The 16,852-nt window shown below is 34.8% G+C and overlaps 1 protein-coding gene across 1 annotated transcript in view; it reads left to right on the top strand.

The window, feature by feature from the left end:
* The window catches only part of Grx3 (Glutaredoxin 3), a 45,301-nt gene extending 35,513 nt beyond the window's left edge, over window positions 1-9,788 (top strand). Inside the window, exons 7-8 of the mRNA XM_081734756.1 lie at window positions 3,222-3,332; window positions 9,391-9,788. Coding sequence (XP_081590882.1) covers window positions 3,222-3,332; window positions 9,391-9,574 — 295 coding nt within the window. The 3' untranslated portion in view covers window positions 9,575-9,788. The remainder of the gene's footprint in view (window positions 1-3,221; window positions 3,333-9,390) is intronic.
* Window positions 9,789-16,852: the final 7,064 nt, after the last annotated feature.

The following is a 16,852-nucleotide window of genomic DNA, read 5'->3' as shown; positions in this document are numbered from 1 at the left end:
CTGCGTTAAAATATTCTTTTGTTTATCTCGTATAAACTAAGATATGAATTGACAGGTTCAGGAATAGTACCATTGACACACAACATTATTGATTTTTCATCTTTTAGGAACTACGATGAATGAGTAAATGTACACACGACTAGAAAAGCATTTCGATTGTACTTCTGTCAAAATATCTGAAACTTTTTTTTCAAAATTATTTTCCACAATTAAAAAACAAAACAGGGTACAAATCACTTGTTATTCGATCTAAAATAAATAAACAAATAAGTAAGTGGAGTTTGTTGACAAGCTGGTAGAACATAATTTTCACCGTAGAACATACGAACATAACAGAACACACACACGCACACAAAAAATAAAATAAAATAAAATAAAATAAAACAAGAAGAAAACAGCAAATCCAAAGAATACTTTTCCGAACTTACAGATTTATATTGTTGATTATACAGGGTATCCGAGAAGTCTCCGTTCACCTCGGTTTGAGTAAGAAAATGAAATATTTAAATTTTACGTCCCATGAATATGCCGGCTAGGCTAAAGGAGACGTTGATGATGAGAAATGAATAAAATAATGGAATGAGGAAAGTGGGAGGAAACGGGGGAACCCCGAGTAAACCCACGCAAACGGTATTTGTCCACTACAAAGCTCACTTGGCGCGAGTTGGAATCGAATCAAGAACCCCATGCACCAGAGGTGGACGCTATACCACTGAACCACCGCGGCCCATAGGTAAGAGTATATTCCTCCTATATGAACTGTGATGTACCACATATTCATCTCAAAATTACGCTTGTGAGAGAGACAGCATTTGGGAATTTGTGTCAATAAAGCACGGCAGATTGCAACACGCTGCTCCATTTCGTTGTTAGATAACTTGTTCACAAGCAGCGATATAAATGTTTTCATATGCAGTTCTTTTAAATGTAGTCTTGCATTAGTGAAGACAGTATTAATTTCAGCTGCTCCTGTCAAAATAGTTTAGTTGAAAACATAGAAGATGACCGAGCATTGGCAGCACGTGTTTCCTGAGACATATTCTACGTCCACTATGCGACCGGTATTTGACACATTTTGAAGTAAAAATACACTTCTCCCAAGCAAGCAGATTTGGTTTTATTTTTTTATTTTTATTTTTTTCTTTATTTTTTTTTTTGTCAGGGTGCTTTCTCCTCCTCCTCCTCCTCCTCCTCCTCCTCCTTTTTCGTCTTCTTCTTCATGAACCCACACACTTGTCACTCGTTAACCTTTCCTCAACTGTGTAAAGGCAACCATTCACATCAGCCACAACTTCAAACTGAAATATATACTTCACGTGACGTTGAACCCAAGGATGCCAGACAATGTTGTCTATGCCCATGAAAGCAGTGTTACCAATACCACAACTGAAATTACATTAATATTGTTTTCTGTGATACTTAACCCTAAGGTATAGGGACTTTTCGGACACCCTATAATTAGGTAGGTGGCTAATCATTGTATATGTGTATATATACCCGCTGCGAAAACTTCGGACCTCATATGAAAGCTATCGTGGTAGGAGATCTTTCACTTTGTATTCTTGTATCTAGTGTTGTTTTGTTTCGAACATAGATTGTAGCTGCATGAATGTATCTGACAGCAGCGTATTACTGCTGATAAGCGAGTTCATTTCATTTTATATTGATGGTTAACACATGAAGGGTGACTTTCTGCTATAGTGTGTTGTTATAAATTGATTTGTTTTTGTATGGTGCACTTTGTGTTCGATAATTTAGTACTGTATTTGTGTTGAGCATTGGTGATATGGCTGGAAAGTACTGTAGCATTGCGGAAAAAGCCAGCATAATTGCATGGCGAAGTAAAACCATCCCCATAAAGACGATATGCAAACGTACACGTCATGCAAAATTAACCATAATGAAAGTTCTGGCATCCGCCAAAGGACTGCCTCCGACTGTGGTTCCAAAGAACAAATTCTTTAGTGGGAGGCGAAGAAAAACCACTAAATCTACAAACACTCTCGTAATGAAAGAAATAAAGAACCCTCGACTGGGAGTAGCCGAACTTAAAGAAATGCACTCGACTCTGTTAGAAAACTTTAGTGTTCGTATAATTCAGCACCGTTTGCAAAAGCACCTGCATTTTCCATGTCGTACTGCTATTAAGAATCCTCTACTCACCGACCGCATGAAGAAACAACGTCTTGTTCTGCAAAGAAATATGCACACTGGACACCAACACGATAGAGTTAAGTCATGTTTTCCGAAGAAAGCACATTCCAAGTTCCGAATGGGACCTGTTAATGTTCGATGTCCATCATCTTCAGGTCGATACGACCCAAAATGTACGGTTCCGTCTATTAGGCACTCCCAGTCTGTAATGGTTTGGGGATGTTTTTCAGGTGAAAAGGGTAGAGGAGGTTTATATTTCTTACTACAAAAATGTGACGATGAACGCAGATCGGTATATAAACATTCTTCGGGACAATTTAGTGGAGATACTCCATATCAACGACTGTGATTTTTTCATGCATGATAACGCTCCTTGCAACAAAACTAAAAAGGTAGCGAATTTTCTTGAGGAGCAACATATCAAGATGTTAGAATGGCCTGGGAATAGTCCCGATCTAATTCCGTCATGTAGATTGTTTGTATCATACAAAGATATTCTTGGGACAGAAGAAGCTTCAGAACCTACAGACCCTCCGAACAATTGAAGAAAATGTAGTGTATTGAAATGGCCTTAAATTATTTCCGAAGTTTTACTAATTCCATGCCCAAGCGCATTCAAATGGTTATCAAAAGTAAAGGCAACATGGATCCGTACCAATGTTTGCATTTTCTGTTAATTAATAATAGCTTTTCACATAAATATTATGTATTTAATGTGCTTTTGCTATGAGGTCCGAAGAGTTCTTGCTGCAAGTATATATTTCAATTAAAACATTTTCCTATTTTGATGTATCCTTTTGTTCTTTGCTCGTCATCGTAAATTACGTGAATTTTCACACCGAACTTCTACTATATTTGGTGCAAAAATGATAGATTACTTAAGCTAACTAATTGATAATTATAATTTGCTTCACTAGTGTAGTTTCGTATCTTAGCATGCTTAAATCTGCAAAACCGATAACGGCCTAGTAGTTTGTTAAGAATTCTCTATACCTAACCCCTGTTTTCTAACAGAATTTTTTAATAGTAATCAATATTGAGAAATTTACACAAGTGTTTATTTGCAGGTTAAAATCTCTAATTAATCGGCATCCGTTGATGATTTTCATGAAAGGAAATAGAGAAGGACCTCGCTGTGGTTTCAGTAAGCAACTAATGGAAATTATGAAAGAAACGCAGTAAGTATATAAAATTAACTAAACTTAAAACTTTTATATAACTCACAACCAATAACGACATAACAATTTTAAAGCATTTTTCACTGACCCTTTACAAAGCAGTGGCGTCTATCGGGTGAAATGTCAGTGTGATAAAGTGTATATAGGTCAAACAAAAAGGAACATTTGTACTAGAATAACTGATCGTGTTCGTACCTCGAAATCTCGGAATCCGCAACAGTTATCCGGTCTCTCAATGCATCTTAGAGATTATAACCATCATATAGTGAAATCATGTTTAATTGAAAAAGCAAAAACAGCAACGGAACGAAAAATTAAAGAATCATATATTCACAAAGAAAGGCCCTCACTTAACTTGGATAGAAGAGAAATAAATATCATTTGGAGTAATCTTGTAACTACATACTTTTACCATTTGGGACGCAAAAACAGAAAACAGTGAACAGCAGTGTACAATGTTAGTGAGTTTCTATTCCCGTGTGTTTTAATGTTTGACAGAAGTTTTGTTTTTTACATATCCTAACCGTTTAACCATATTTTAACCTTCCTTCATGCTTTTTATCCTTTTTGAAGTCTACCACAGGCTGAAGAAGGAAGTCGCATCTTCCCAAAGCGCTACCTATTGCATGTAGAAGAATATTCTGCGGAGAGTATTAGCCTTTTTACTTTTCCTCATTGAATATAATCACCGCTCGCAATATTGTGAGAATTAAAACAATTTGCGTTTGTTCAAGAGTTATCGTGTTCCCTAATGAACAAACATAAATCGGCTTTACCAGTTACAAGTTAACGTATTAACTCCGTTAAAAAACTCAGCTGAGATAATCCTTTAGCTTTGTCTTGAAAAAATAAATAAATAAATGAAAATAAAATTCACTTTCGTTCAAGATTCGCAAGCTAACTTTAGTTTCTTTTTTTTTTTCTCTATGATTATTCAGATGTCAGTCACTCTTAAGGAGTTTGGTTTGCCAACCAAAACACTTTCATATATTTACTCTGTCAGTCCGTGTGTCCGTCTGTGTGTAGACAAAAGAATCTGAAAAACTACTTGATGGATCAACATCAATTTTGGGCAAGGTATAGAGAATCAGAAATTAGGAATCGATTTCGTTGATGAAGATGATTCATTCACTGAAAATGGTAAAAAAAAAAAAAAAAATATATCATTTCTGGTTTTCACGTTGATCACTATAGAGGAAAAACTGTGATAGATAGAGGGAAACCGTTTCGTGGATTTGATTAACTGTTTCAAGAATACATTTTGTCTTCATCCTTAACACTGCTAAAACCGCATGTAAGGGAAATGCAATACAACTTCCGGTTTCAATTTTAATATACATAGAGTAAAAACGGTAATAGATAGCGAGAAGTGATTTTCTGCAATCAATTAAGCGTCACAAGAATATTCCACCTCCGCTCTAATATCTCTGCTATATCCGATGCAATTACTGTCACATCTGGTTTCAATAATAATCGAGAAAATATCACGCTATAGTAATCAAACTCTTTCGCATGATATACATATGGCAGTACAACTTAATAATATGAAACATATCCAAGCGAATATTTCTGGGTAGAGCAAAGACATTGGCCGTCCTTGTTTTCTGCCATTCTAACATAGCAGCTGTAAGAATTGTGTCATTTGCTGTCTGGCTGTACGTTGCTCCAAAGCGTAATTATATGTGTATAATGTTTCGTAGTGGATTAAATCTGCAATTTAGCAACAGCTTGGAGTGGGGACAATGATATTTTTATGTTTCAAGCTGTTATTAATATAGATTGAGCAAAAGGTTTATCTACTGAATCATACAGGGCACTGTGCATTTAACAATAGTCCCACATTTTCTCACATTCGGTGCGAGCGGTCCCAGGTTCGATTTCTGGTGGGGGACATTCGGTCGAAAAAGTGTAATAAAATTTTTCAGTTCAGCCATTCTTAAGGTTGGTTTAAAAAGACAAGTTTTGCCAATAGATGTCACTACAGTCTTCGTATCTCTCATGTATTTTTTACCTTTTACGAAAATTCACGATTTCTCTTACAAATTTCAATCTAGAGACTTCAAATTTTTAGAGAAGAAACTTCATAACCTATCGAAGACGACACTCCGTGCCGATTTTTTATTTCGAATTTTTTTCATTGTTGAAATGGATATCCAAATCTTTAACAGTATAACTGTTTCAACAATGAAGAAAAATCTAAATAAAAAATCGGCACGGAGCCGTTAACGATACGTTATGAAGTTCCTTTTCTAAAAAATTGAAGTCTCTAGGCTGGAATTTGTATGAGAAATCGTGAATTTTCTTGAAAGGTGAAAAATACATAGGAGACATACGAAGACTGTAGTGACATCTACCGACAAAAATTCTCCCTTTACACCAATCTTAATGAGGTTTTCCTGGGTTTTCCTCATTCACACCAGGCAAATGGCAGGGCGGTACTTATCATATAAGTCACAGGCCACTTCCTTCCTTCCCCAATTCTTTTTTTCTTCCCTTTTCCCGGATAGTGTGCACTGTTTGTTCTTTTTTTTTCTTTTTTTTTTAATGAATAAATAAATTTTCAAATACGAGTCTCTCTACCTCATTTCTGGTCCCCAAGAAAATTTTTGAATCTTCTAGCTTGTGTTATGTTTCTTTGAGATGTGTCGACAGACTTGACACAGAGGTTTCCGCTTTTGAGTCCCTAATATTTTCCTTGACACGGACCTTTAGATTTCTTTTGCTTTTGCTTATGTTACTTCCATGGCAACCGCATTTTATTTCGTATATACCCGATTCTTCACTGGGGTTCGTGTAATAGCTCTTAAATTTGGATAATGTTCTTTTTAATTGCGAAATTCTCACGACATTGGCATAACAACGAAAATAATAGGACGAGCTAGTAATCTTTCACCAAAGAAAAAAAGAGTGCACAATTCGACTTGGCTATTTCGCAGCTTACATCATCATCATCATCATTATTATTATTAGTATTATTTTTGATGTTCAGTTATTTTACTTGCCAAAGTGTTTTTCAGCACAGCTTTTCCCTTGGAAAGTCGGTTCTATTTTATTCCTTAATGTTTTTATTTCTCTTCTTCCTGTTTCTATCTTCCGTGACAGAGTCCAGGGCAGAGTCGAAAGCTCAGAAATGCAAGTAATATTCAGAAATTACAGAAATTCGTAAGTAAAATTATGTTCTGTAGTTGTGCGCATTATCTTTGGTTTTGCTTTTGCAGTGGAATATCATATTGGTGAATCATCCACAAAATGCAGTTGGATCAACGATCCAATGGAAAATGCATTCGATACACGCATAATTCCAAACTTCCCCCCCCCCCTCGTTCCCACTAGTTTCGATTTTATTGGAGTTTCCTGTCCCACATTAACCCCTTGCACTGAAATGACGAGTCTAGCTCGCCATGGTGTCCCGGTGCGAAATCTCATAATGACGAGCTACACTCGTCTTAAAATTTAAACTATTGTAGCATCACGTAGGGTTACTATATTGATATTCTGAAAGTTATGCAATGATAAATCATCTATAATACACTTTTATATTTTATACTTCAATTATCAGAGTTTAGAAAATAAATCATAATGGAAGGGGTTATGTGAGGGTAGCTTATCACACAAATGAAAGTATTTTGGAATACAGTTATTAATATTTATCCTTCTGTGGTTTCATTGTAATATATTTTAATTTGCAAAGAGTCTTACTTCGGGAGTACTTCTGAGTTTACGGAAACTGCTAATGAAATAGCACGTCAGTGTATGCATTCGGTCAATACTGAATGGATAGTCGGACTAATTTTATCAGACTTTTGACCTTTAAGTATGGAATAAGTCTAAGTTACCAAACTGCGCTTCATGCGTATAATGCAATATTTATAATGCAGTGAAACGGCGCGTATTTTCGGTGTACACCTTGTTTAACGGTTTGCAAAAGTATCTTTTAACTTCAGTATCGTATTCATTCAGCTATCAAGTCACGTTGGTTGTAATATACATAACATCATAAGAAGTTGAAAACCAAAAAATAAAGATTATACTAAACGAGCTTGAAGCAAAGATAACTAAAATAATGAAAAATATGTGGGATAACGATGAGGAAATAAATTGCTTGAAGAAGTGAAATTGAATTACATAGTATTATTGATTTTTTCTCTAAAGATTTGTTGTTAACATACCGCAGCCAGTTTTCTGTACGTACATCCAACTCTTTTTGGAAATGTGTCACTGTGAGTTCTCTTACATACGTGACGAAACTTTTCATCATGTTACTCATGTTTCAAGTAAGATATTTATTTTCTTGCTTTGTGTAGGAATTTTTATTAGGTAAATGTTTCGTGATTTCATAATAAAATATGTTGTGTGTTTGTTTTTTTAAATATATTATTCATTTTTCTAGTTGATCAGAGAAACAAGAATTTTAGGAAATACCCCCCCCCAAAAAAAAATATCAAAAGATCGCAATTTTGGTCAAGAATTTTAGGAATGATCCCCCCCCCAAAAAAAAAATCAAAAGATTGCGATCTTGGCCGACAATTAGTTCCTGAATCAGGGGCCATTAAATTTTTGAACTGCCCCTAAATTGAGTTTTCTTAATTTTTACGGAATAAGCACATAATACTGAGTTAAGTGATAGTTTGGGTTTGGCTGCATTATATATAGTTCTCCAGATATAAGACGTAAAAGAAAATTTTTGCCTAAAATATATTGGATCTTTTGATCCACAAACATTACTTATGTATCTTCGTTGTCATGTTTCTTTGGTCGTGTTTATCCATCATGGGAAAGTCTGTGTTGCTAATTACATATCACGAATTTTCAGAGATGTTCTGGAAAACCGGGAAAAGTGAGAGAATTCTTTCATGTAATTTTTGTCGCCATCCTGTCTGCGTCATCGTATCAGCAATCGTCTGGTCCTCATCTTATTCAAAGTATTAAAGAGCTTATGTTCCCTCGCAAAAAGAGGGTCTTTATTTTAATCTTGCCTCGAAGTCCTGGGTATTTTTTAAGTTTATTTTCCAGTTGTCCTGATGTTCGGCAGTTCATGCATTTGCCACAAGAGGTTCTTCTGCACTATAGAAGTTTGTATCTGTTAACCATGTCAGTCATCTGAAGTAATCTGTAGTTGTGAAATAGAAATGTGCATAAAAAAATAGAGGGAATGACTTTCGGACAGCTCTCTGTACTAGTCGAATGGCTAGCGCATGCCTTTATTTACAGGGCGCGCTCGCATCCCAGTGTGTAGCATTAAAATTATAATATTGCTGCCACAGTTCAATTAAGCTTACTTTAATTACCAACACAATTTAATACGATAATTATTTTTAAAAATCAAAGTATTTCTTGTTTCGTGAATACACTGTATTTACTAAGTATTTATCATTTCTTCTCTATAATTGATCGAAGATGGCGTCCTGGCTTATTATATGTTTAACAGCATAAATACTAATATGGCCACAACAACAAAATTAACAAACATTGACATCTCTCTACAGTAAATATAAAAAACCTATAACAAAAATTATTCGTAACATTATATCATTTTTTCTTCATCAATTTTGTAAGTATAGCCAATTTACATAAATAAAATAATTCTTCTTTGAATAAATAAATAAATAAATAAAATCAAAATATACACATTACCGTTACAAGTGGAAGAGCATTAGAATATTATGGTGGCTCGGCTCAAATAGTCTTGGATGAATTCTCTCGTGGCTAAGTGGTTAGCGTACGCTCTTTTGGCGTCGAAGATCCAGGTTCGATTTCCGGCGGAGCTCATGGAGTTCAGATATAACGTTAAGATGTAGGTCCATGTATCATATAGCCTCGTTGCTGAAAGGGGCGCTAAAATCAAATCAATCAGTCAGTCAAATTAAATAGTGTTGAAGCTAGGAAGAGACGCTAAATTTAAACAAAGAACAACGAGACTTTCGGGTCAGATTTATGTTACCGAATTACTGCAATATCACGCGATAAATTTAATTTATATTGTGGTTCTGTGTATACTGTGATACAATTGTAAAGCTAAAGAAGTTCTTTTGATTCAAAATACATTTTTTCTTTACAGACTGGAATTCGATACGTTTGATATTTTGGAAGATGAAGAAGTTCGCCAAGGCTTGAAAACTTATTCTAATTGGCCTACGTATCCCCAAGTGTATGTGAAGGGAGAACTTGTTGGTGGTTTAGATATAATTAAAGAACTGAAAGAAGGAGGAGAATTATTAAGTACTTTGAAGGGTGAATCTTAAAGACGTTCCCATTGTTAAATAAAATTAACAGAAATCAGTTTCCCTTGTGCATCCTTAGTGTTTCTTCAATGCTAAAGAGTACATGGTCCGCTTTAAGTTGTTACCCTGTGCAAGTGAGGTTCCAGCAGCTATCGTTTGCCGAGATGGTTGCAACGAAGATATTTTAATAACTAGTTTGTAATGCAGGAAACTATCGATCGTGGTACAAGTAAAACATAATATGTAAAAATAAAGCATTCTTTGATATGATCCAAAATTTATTTTCAGTTGTTTCCAGTAGTGTGTTCTAAGTTAAGGTACTACCTAGTTACTTTGTTGATACATGTTGGAAAAGGCGCAAAGAACATATTAAATTTCTTAATTTGTTTCTTCCTTACCTCTGTGCTGTAAATTTAAATTCTTCACTCAGTTTCCTTGCAGCGGGTGAAGGACGGTTTCTTATTGAGGGAACTTTTAAAAGTGGTGAATGATGGGATTGAATTTCAAGAAATTAATAATAATTAGAGGCACGAGTTTTTCGCAATGCGCCATAAAACGAAATGCCTCAGAATGAAGTAATTTTCAGTTTCTTGACGTTGTATGATATTCTGTGTATTTTCATTGGTTTCCGTTGCGCGATAAAACGCGAATTTGGCAGTATTGCGCGAAATTGTTAACAATACGCGAAATTTTAAAAATATGTTGTCATTAATTTACAAACGCCAGTTTTTTGGTGACGCAACGATAGAACATGACATGAACGGTGCATTTCGGGTGATTCGGACATGGGTATAAAGAGCATGTTGCGCATTATCGATCGCTATCTCAGCTGGGTGGGAAGGAGTCTTTTTAATTAGCTAGCCAATGGCGTCATTGCAGACACCCTCTGTCTTCTTCTACTCAAGGTCAAGCGCATAAAAGAGAAAACAGTAAAACTTTCCTACTGGTAGTAAGTTAAGTTAACGATTTGCCTTCTTTGATTAAAAAAAAAAAAAAAAAAAAAATCCATAATTTTCTATAAGTGAAATTTACAATGTCAAGTAAAATATCCAGTGTATTTTGTTTTTAGGCAATTAATGGTTTATTTCTGTAGCAATCTATGAATAAAAGGAACAATTGTTAAAATGTTAGGGAATATCTTTTCCACAAGAGCTACAAAATGCGAAACTTTACTTCGAAAATGCGACAAAACGCGAAATATTAAAAACGAAACGCGAAATTTTCAAATTCTTACTGCGAAAAACTCGTGCCCCTAATAATAATTTAATTTATTGCTTCAAGTGATACGACATCCAGAAGTTATTTATAGCAATGTGAAAAATACCAAGTGCAGTCAAAAAGCTCCCGGAATTTGGTTGTAACACTTTTATTATCATGAAGCTGAACAAGCCACCAGAGGAATCTTGCGACATGCTGGGGATGACTGCATGTCTTATTCACAGGCAAAGAAGTGGCACAAAGCGTTCCGAGAAGGACGGGAAAACGTCAACGAGGGCCGTTGCGAACGCCCCTCAATATCGCGAACGGAGGAAAATATCATCCGTGTGCGCGAATTGCTCAACACAGATCGTCGCATTAGTGTTCGTATGACGGCGGAACAGTTAAACCTACCGAAAACTGTTGTCCACCAGATTGTATAGGAAGAATTGGGCATGAGAAAAATTTGTGCAAAACTTGTGCCGAAAGTCTTGACCGACGCGCAAAAAGTGAATTGCGTGGAAACGTGTCAGGAACTGAAAGAACTTTGTGAGGATGGTCCCAGTTTCCTGGACAACGTAATCACTGGTGATGAGTCAAGGATTTTCGATTCGGAATCTAAGAGGCAAAGCTCCGAATGGCACACGCCATCGTCACCGCTCCAGAAGAAAGCTCGAATGAGCAAATCCAAAGTCAAGTCCATTTTTTTAAGTAATTGTGCACTACGAGTGCTAGACTGTCGCTGCTCAATATTACAAGAGAGTGCTTCAGAGACTGACCGCCAGGGTCACCAGAATCCGAAAGGAGCCTCAAGAGTCATGGAAACTGCATCTTGACAATGCGACCTCTCACGTCTTTGTTGTGACGTCCTACATGACCCGGATTGGCGTACAAAGGCTCCCCACCCACACTACAGTTCCGACCTAGCCCCGGCGGACTTCTTTTTGTTCCCTCGATTGAAACGGATGATTAAAGGGCATCATCCGGGCACTGTGTAGAACATCCAAGCTACCACGACGGCTCTAGGACATCCCGACCGAGGACTTTCAAAAGGCATATACAGCATGAGCATCACGCTGGCAAAAGTGTATTGATGCGGAAGATATGTAATTTGAGGAATATTAAGTTTCTGTATGTGTATAGTTAATAAATTGTGAGAGAAAAATTATGCTCGCTATTTTCCGGGCAAATCCTGTATGTGTGTACGCACATTCTGAATCTGTGCAGAAGATATAAATAACTTACTGTGTAAAGTATTTCGTCATTTTTTATATCATAAATTGTCAAATAACTGATTTTGAAATCACACATTATAAAGTTTGTTTCCACCTTTCTCGAAATGATTACCTATATTTAGTTTTTTCTGTATAGTGAGAATTACATTTTTACGCTCATTTTATTATGGCTTAAAAAACTTGTGTGGAGCTTTGAGAACATTTTACAGTAGTACATTGTGTGCACAGTAGTAATACTGAACCAACATGGTATTTACAACGGGAACACGCTTCTGAGATGGAAAGTAACTCTGATATTGCACTGTGAGCGAACTGAAATCGTGGTCAGCGCAGTGACGCGACTTGCCGGTCAAGGTCAACAAATACAGATCCCGAAAAAAAAAAAAAAAAATACTGGCTGGATCGGTGCCGGATTACAGAATATGCCGAACCATAGCGAGTGCAGGATTAAGGAGCATTTACTGTACATTTCTAAGTAAATGCAACTTAAAGGTTCCACCCTCCTTTCAATTCTAGTAGTAGTTAAAAATAAATGTGTACGTTAGTAGTAGAAAATGGATCGATCTGGCTCATACTAGGACAACTCACAAGCCCCTGGGAAATTGACCACCGTACACCGTGAGCCCACGGTCTTTTAGACCTCCATTTTAGGGGTGAATTTATTCCCTTTTATGAGTACTTTTTAGGGGGTGTACTCGTTCTCTTTTACGAGCACATTTTTAGGGGTGTACTTGTTCCCTTTTATGAGCATATTTTTCAACCCTTATTTTAACATAGCAGAAATACAGCTAATAAAAGAGCATGGCTTATTTTCCAACCCTTATTTTAACATAGCAGAAATTACACTGAGACTATGAACATACAGCAGAACATAAGAATACGTAACATAACAAGGGTGTATTCATTCTCTTTTATGACCACTTTTTAAGGGGTGAACTCGTTCCCTTTTATGAGCATATTTTTCAACCCTTATTTACATGGAGACTATGAACAAACAACAGAGCATAAGAGTACATAACATAACAAGGGTGTATTCATTCTCTTTTATGACCACTTTTTAAGGGGTGAACTCGATTTCCAACCCCTATTTGAACATAGCACATCAGACAGAGACTACGAAACATAGCAGGGGTGAACTCGTTTTTACGAACACACAGCAGATACATAAGACTCGTTCCACCCTTATTTAGAGTATGGTATATTTTCCAACCCCTATTTGAACTTATGGTCTTTTATGACCACTTTTTAGGGGGTGAACTCGTTCCCTTTTATGAGCATATTTTCCAACCCTTATTTTAACATAGCAGAGAATAGAAGTGTATTTTAATGTAACATTATTTTCTTTTACGGGGGTAGCAACACCCCCAATCCTCCTCCTTTCTCATCCAGGGCTTGGGACCGGCAATGGCGGAGTTTAAAAAAATAACATCATCATACTCTCATAAATGAATAAAGCATAATATCATTAGCATCAATAGTGGTAAGTGAGAATTTGTTTAAAAAATCGTGCATCGAATAACCAGATGCACGACATGCTAGATATAGGAAACAGTAATGTCCACAAAATTGAGATAAATCACCTTGAATACGTCTATTATTCCATGTATAATACAGAAGTGTACTCGTTTCCAACCCCTATTTTAACATAATGAACATAGCAGAGAATAGGGGTGGTGAACACACAGCAAGGGTGTATTCGTTTTCAACCCCTTAGCATCAGACTACATAACATAGCAGAACTAGTAAAAGAGTATGACTTATTTTCCAACCCTTAATTGAAGATAGCAAAGAATACATAAGACTACGGGGGTGTATTCCACCCCTATTTGAACATAATGAACATAGCAGAGAATAGGGGTGTATTCGTTTAGGATTCCACCCTTAATTGAACATAGCAGAGAGTACGTTCCCTTTTAAGGGTGTACTCGTTCTAATGTAACATAGCAGTTGGTCTATTTTCAACCCCTATTTGAGCATAGTCCATTTTTAAGGGGTAAACTCGCTCTAACCCTCTATAGTAAATATAATCATTTAAGGAGTGAACTTGTTCTAACCTATATTTGAACATAAAGATTATTTAAAGATTGCAGAGGAATGCGAAATTTCCGTGTTTTGTTATCAGTTACATAATAACTTCCGCCATATGTGGATAATTCTCATTACGTCATTCATCCGGATTTTAAAAACATTGAGCTAGTTTTCTGTTTAACAGACAATACGGTCATTCAACGATAGGAATCCCTGAACGTAATGTAATCAATCACAAAGGTATAAAAAAAAGAGGGGTATCCCCGAGCATGACTCATACCTATTGCGCAATATGACGTAATGCGATCAGACAGGTATAAAAGACTGACCGACATGTTTTTTTGTAATCACTTTCTGTTTAGTGTTTGAAGCGTAAAGTTCAGATATTTTTTGTGTGTGTGGTTTATTATTAGTATGGTTTTGTTTTCTTTTGTAAGTAAGACATTTTATAATAATAATATTATATTATAAAAACTCAGTTCAGAATTATTATAGTAACTTGGAGTTAGTTTAAAAAAAATGGCAACAAAAAAGGTTAAATCAAATTCTATTAATTCACCAACTGATACTCTATTTAATAATAATTTGAAAAAAAATCATTTTAAAATGTGATACTGTTTTAAATGAGGATAGTGGATGTTTTTTAAATAATAAAAGAAAAGACTGTTTAGATATATTAAAACAAGAACAAACTAAGACATCGTTTAAAGTAAATTTTTCTTTGGCTACAACTTTTGTAAAACCAGTAGATTTAGAAACATGTAGATTCTTTGTAAATAGTGGTAACGAAATTATTTTACCGAGTACAGATGTGAATTCTATAATTGAAAAACTATTTAATAAAATTTTAGTTGAACAAGAAAATAGAGCAATTAAGAAATCAGGGTGGTCTTTATGTTCTGAACCAAACCATCACTTAGAAATTAAAATCAGTAAATATGATCCTCTGTCAGCTTCTTTTATAAAATTACCTCAATGGATTTTATCCAAAAAATGTGTTATAAATATTCAAAATAATGATAATAGATGTTTTATGTACTGCATTCTAGCTGCGTTGCATCCAGTAAAAGAACAACCAAATCGTGTAAATAATTACATACAATATATTAATACTTTATTACCATTATTTGAAAAAACGAATATAAAATTTCCCGTCGAAATAGAACACATAAGCAAATTTGAACATATGTATAATTCTGTATTTACTAAGGAACAAATTTCTATTAATATATATGGCATTGATTATGATAATGAAACTATTTTTCCGTTACGTATAAGCGAAAACACGTGTAGATAAACGTATAGATTTACTGTATTGTGAAGAAAATTGCAACACTCATTATTGTTTAATAAAAAATCTCAATGCGTTATTAAAAAGTCATAAAGAGAAAACTTATGTAAAATTGCCTCAATGGATTTTATCCACAAAATGCGTTTTAAATATTCAAAATAATGATAATAGAAGTTTTATGTATAGTATTCTAGCTGCGTTGCATCCCACAAAAGATAATCCATATCGTGTAAATAATTACATACAATATATTAATACTTTATTACCATTATTTGAAAAAAGGAATATAAAATTTCCCGTCGAAATAGAACACACAAGCAAATTTGAACATATGTATAATTCTGTATTTACTAAGGAACAAATTTCTATTAATATATATGGCATTAATTATGATAATGAAACTATTTTTCCGTTACGTATAAGCGAAAACACAGCTGTAGGTAAACATATTGATTTATTATATTTAAACTCTCATTATTGTTTAATTACAAATTTAAATGGTTTAGTCAGACATCAGTTAGGTACTCATCAAACATTTATTTGTAGACGATGTTTAGTATTTTTTTATAACAAATCAAAATTAGATGAACATGACAAACTATGTAAAGAACACACTCCAACCAAAATTAACATGCCGAAACAAGGAAAAGTTTTAAAATTTCGAAATTTGAAATTGTTATTACAGAATGATGTGATAATAGTTGCAGATTTTGAAAGTTTTTTAAAACCTATAAGTAAACAAAGTGGATCTCATACAATACAAATTCAGCAACATATACCATGCAGTTTTGGTTATATTGTATGTTGGAGTAACAACTATATGAAATCAGATTTAGTTATTTATCGGGGAGAAAATGTATCGATGAAGTTTATGTCTGCTATGGAGAATGAATTAAGAAAAATCATAAACATATTAGATCAACAAAAACCATTAATACCATTAAATAGTTCTCAGTTACAGGAGTTTAATCTATCCACTGAATGCTCTGTTTGTGATAGTAAATATACGAGTAACAATAGAAAAGTTAAACATCATAACCATTTAACTGGTCAGTATATTGCCACGGTGTGCAACAGTTGCAATTTACAAATTAAACGTCAAAGTAATTTTATCCCTGTCTTCTTCCATAATTTGTCTGGGTATGATGCACATTTATTTGTGAAAGAATTAGGTTGCACCCCTGGCAATATTTCGGTAATTGCTGAAAGCACTGAAAAATACATCACATTCTCTGAGCACTTTAATTTTAATGGTAGACCTATCGAGTTACGTTTTGTAGACCTATTTAAATTCCTGCCGTACAGTCTCGAAAATTTGGTGTCAAAATTAAAACCTGAGCAATTTGTCTATACAAAGCAATATTTTTCTGATGATAAGTTCCCTTTAATTCTTCGTAAGGAAATTTATTTTTATGAATACATAACAAATTTAGATACATTTAATGAAATTGAATTTCCTGAAATAGAGGCATTTAATAGCAAATTGAATGGAACACAAATTTCCGAGACTGATTATCAATATGCAAAACTGATTTGGCGTGTGTTTAA

The sequence above is a fragment of the Thermobia domestica genome, chromosome 12, assembly GCF_964235325.1.
Source record: "Thermobia domestica chromosome 12, izTheDome1.hap1.1, whole genome shotgun sequence".
NCBI lineage: Eukaryota > Metazoa > Arthropoda > Insecta > Zygentoma > Lepismatidae > Thermobia > Thermobia domestica.
The sequence above is the reverse complement of the archived record's forward strand: the minus strand, read 5'-3'. Positions and strand labels throughout refer to the sequence as shown.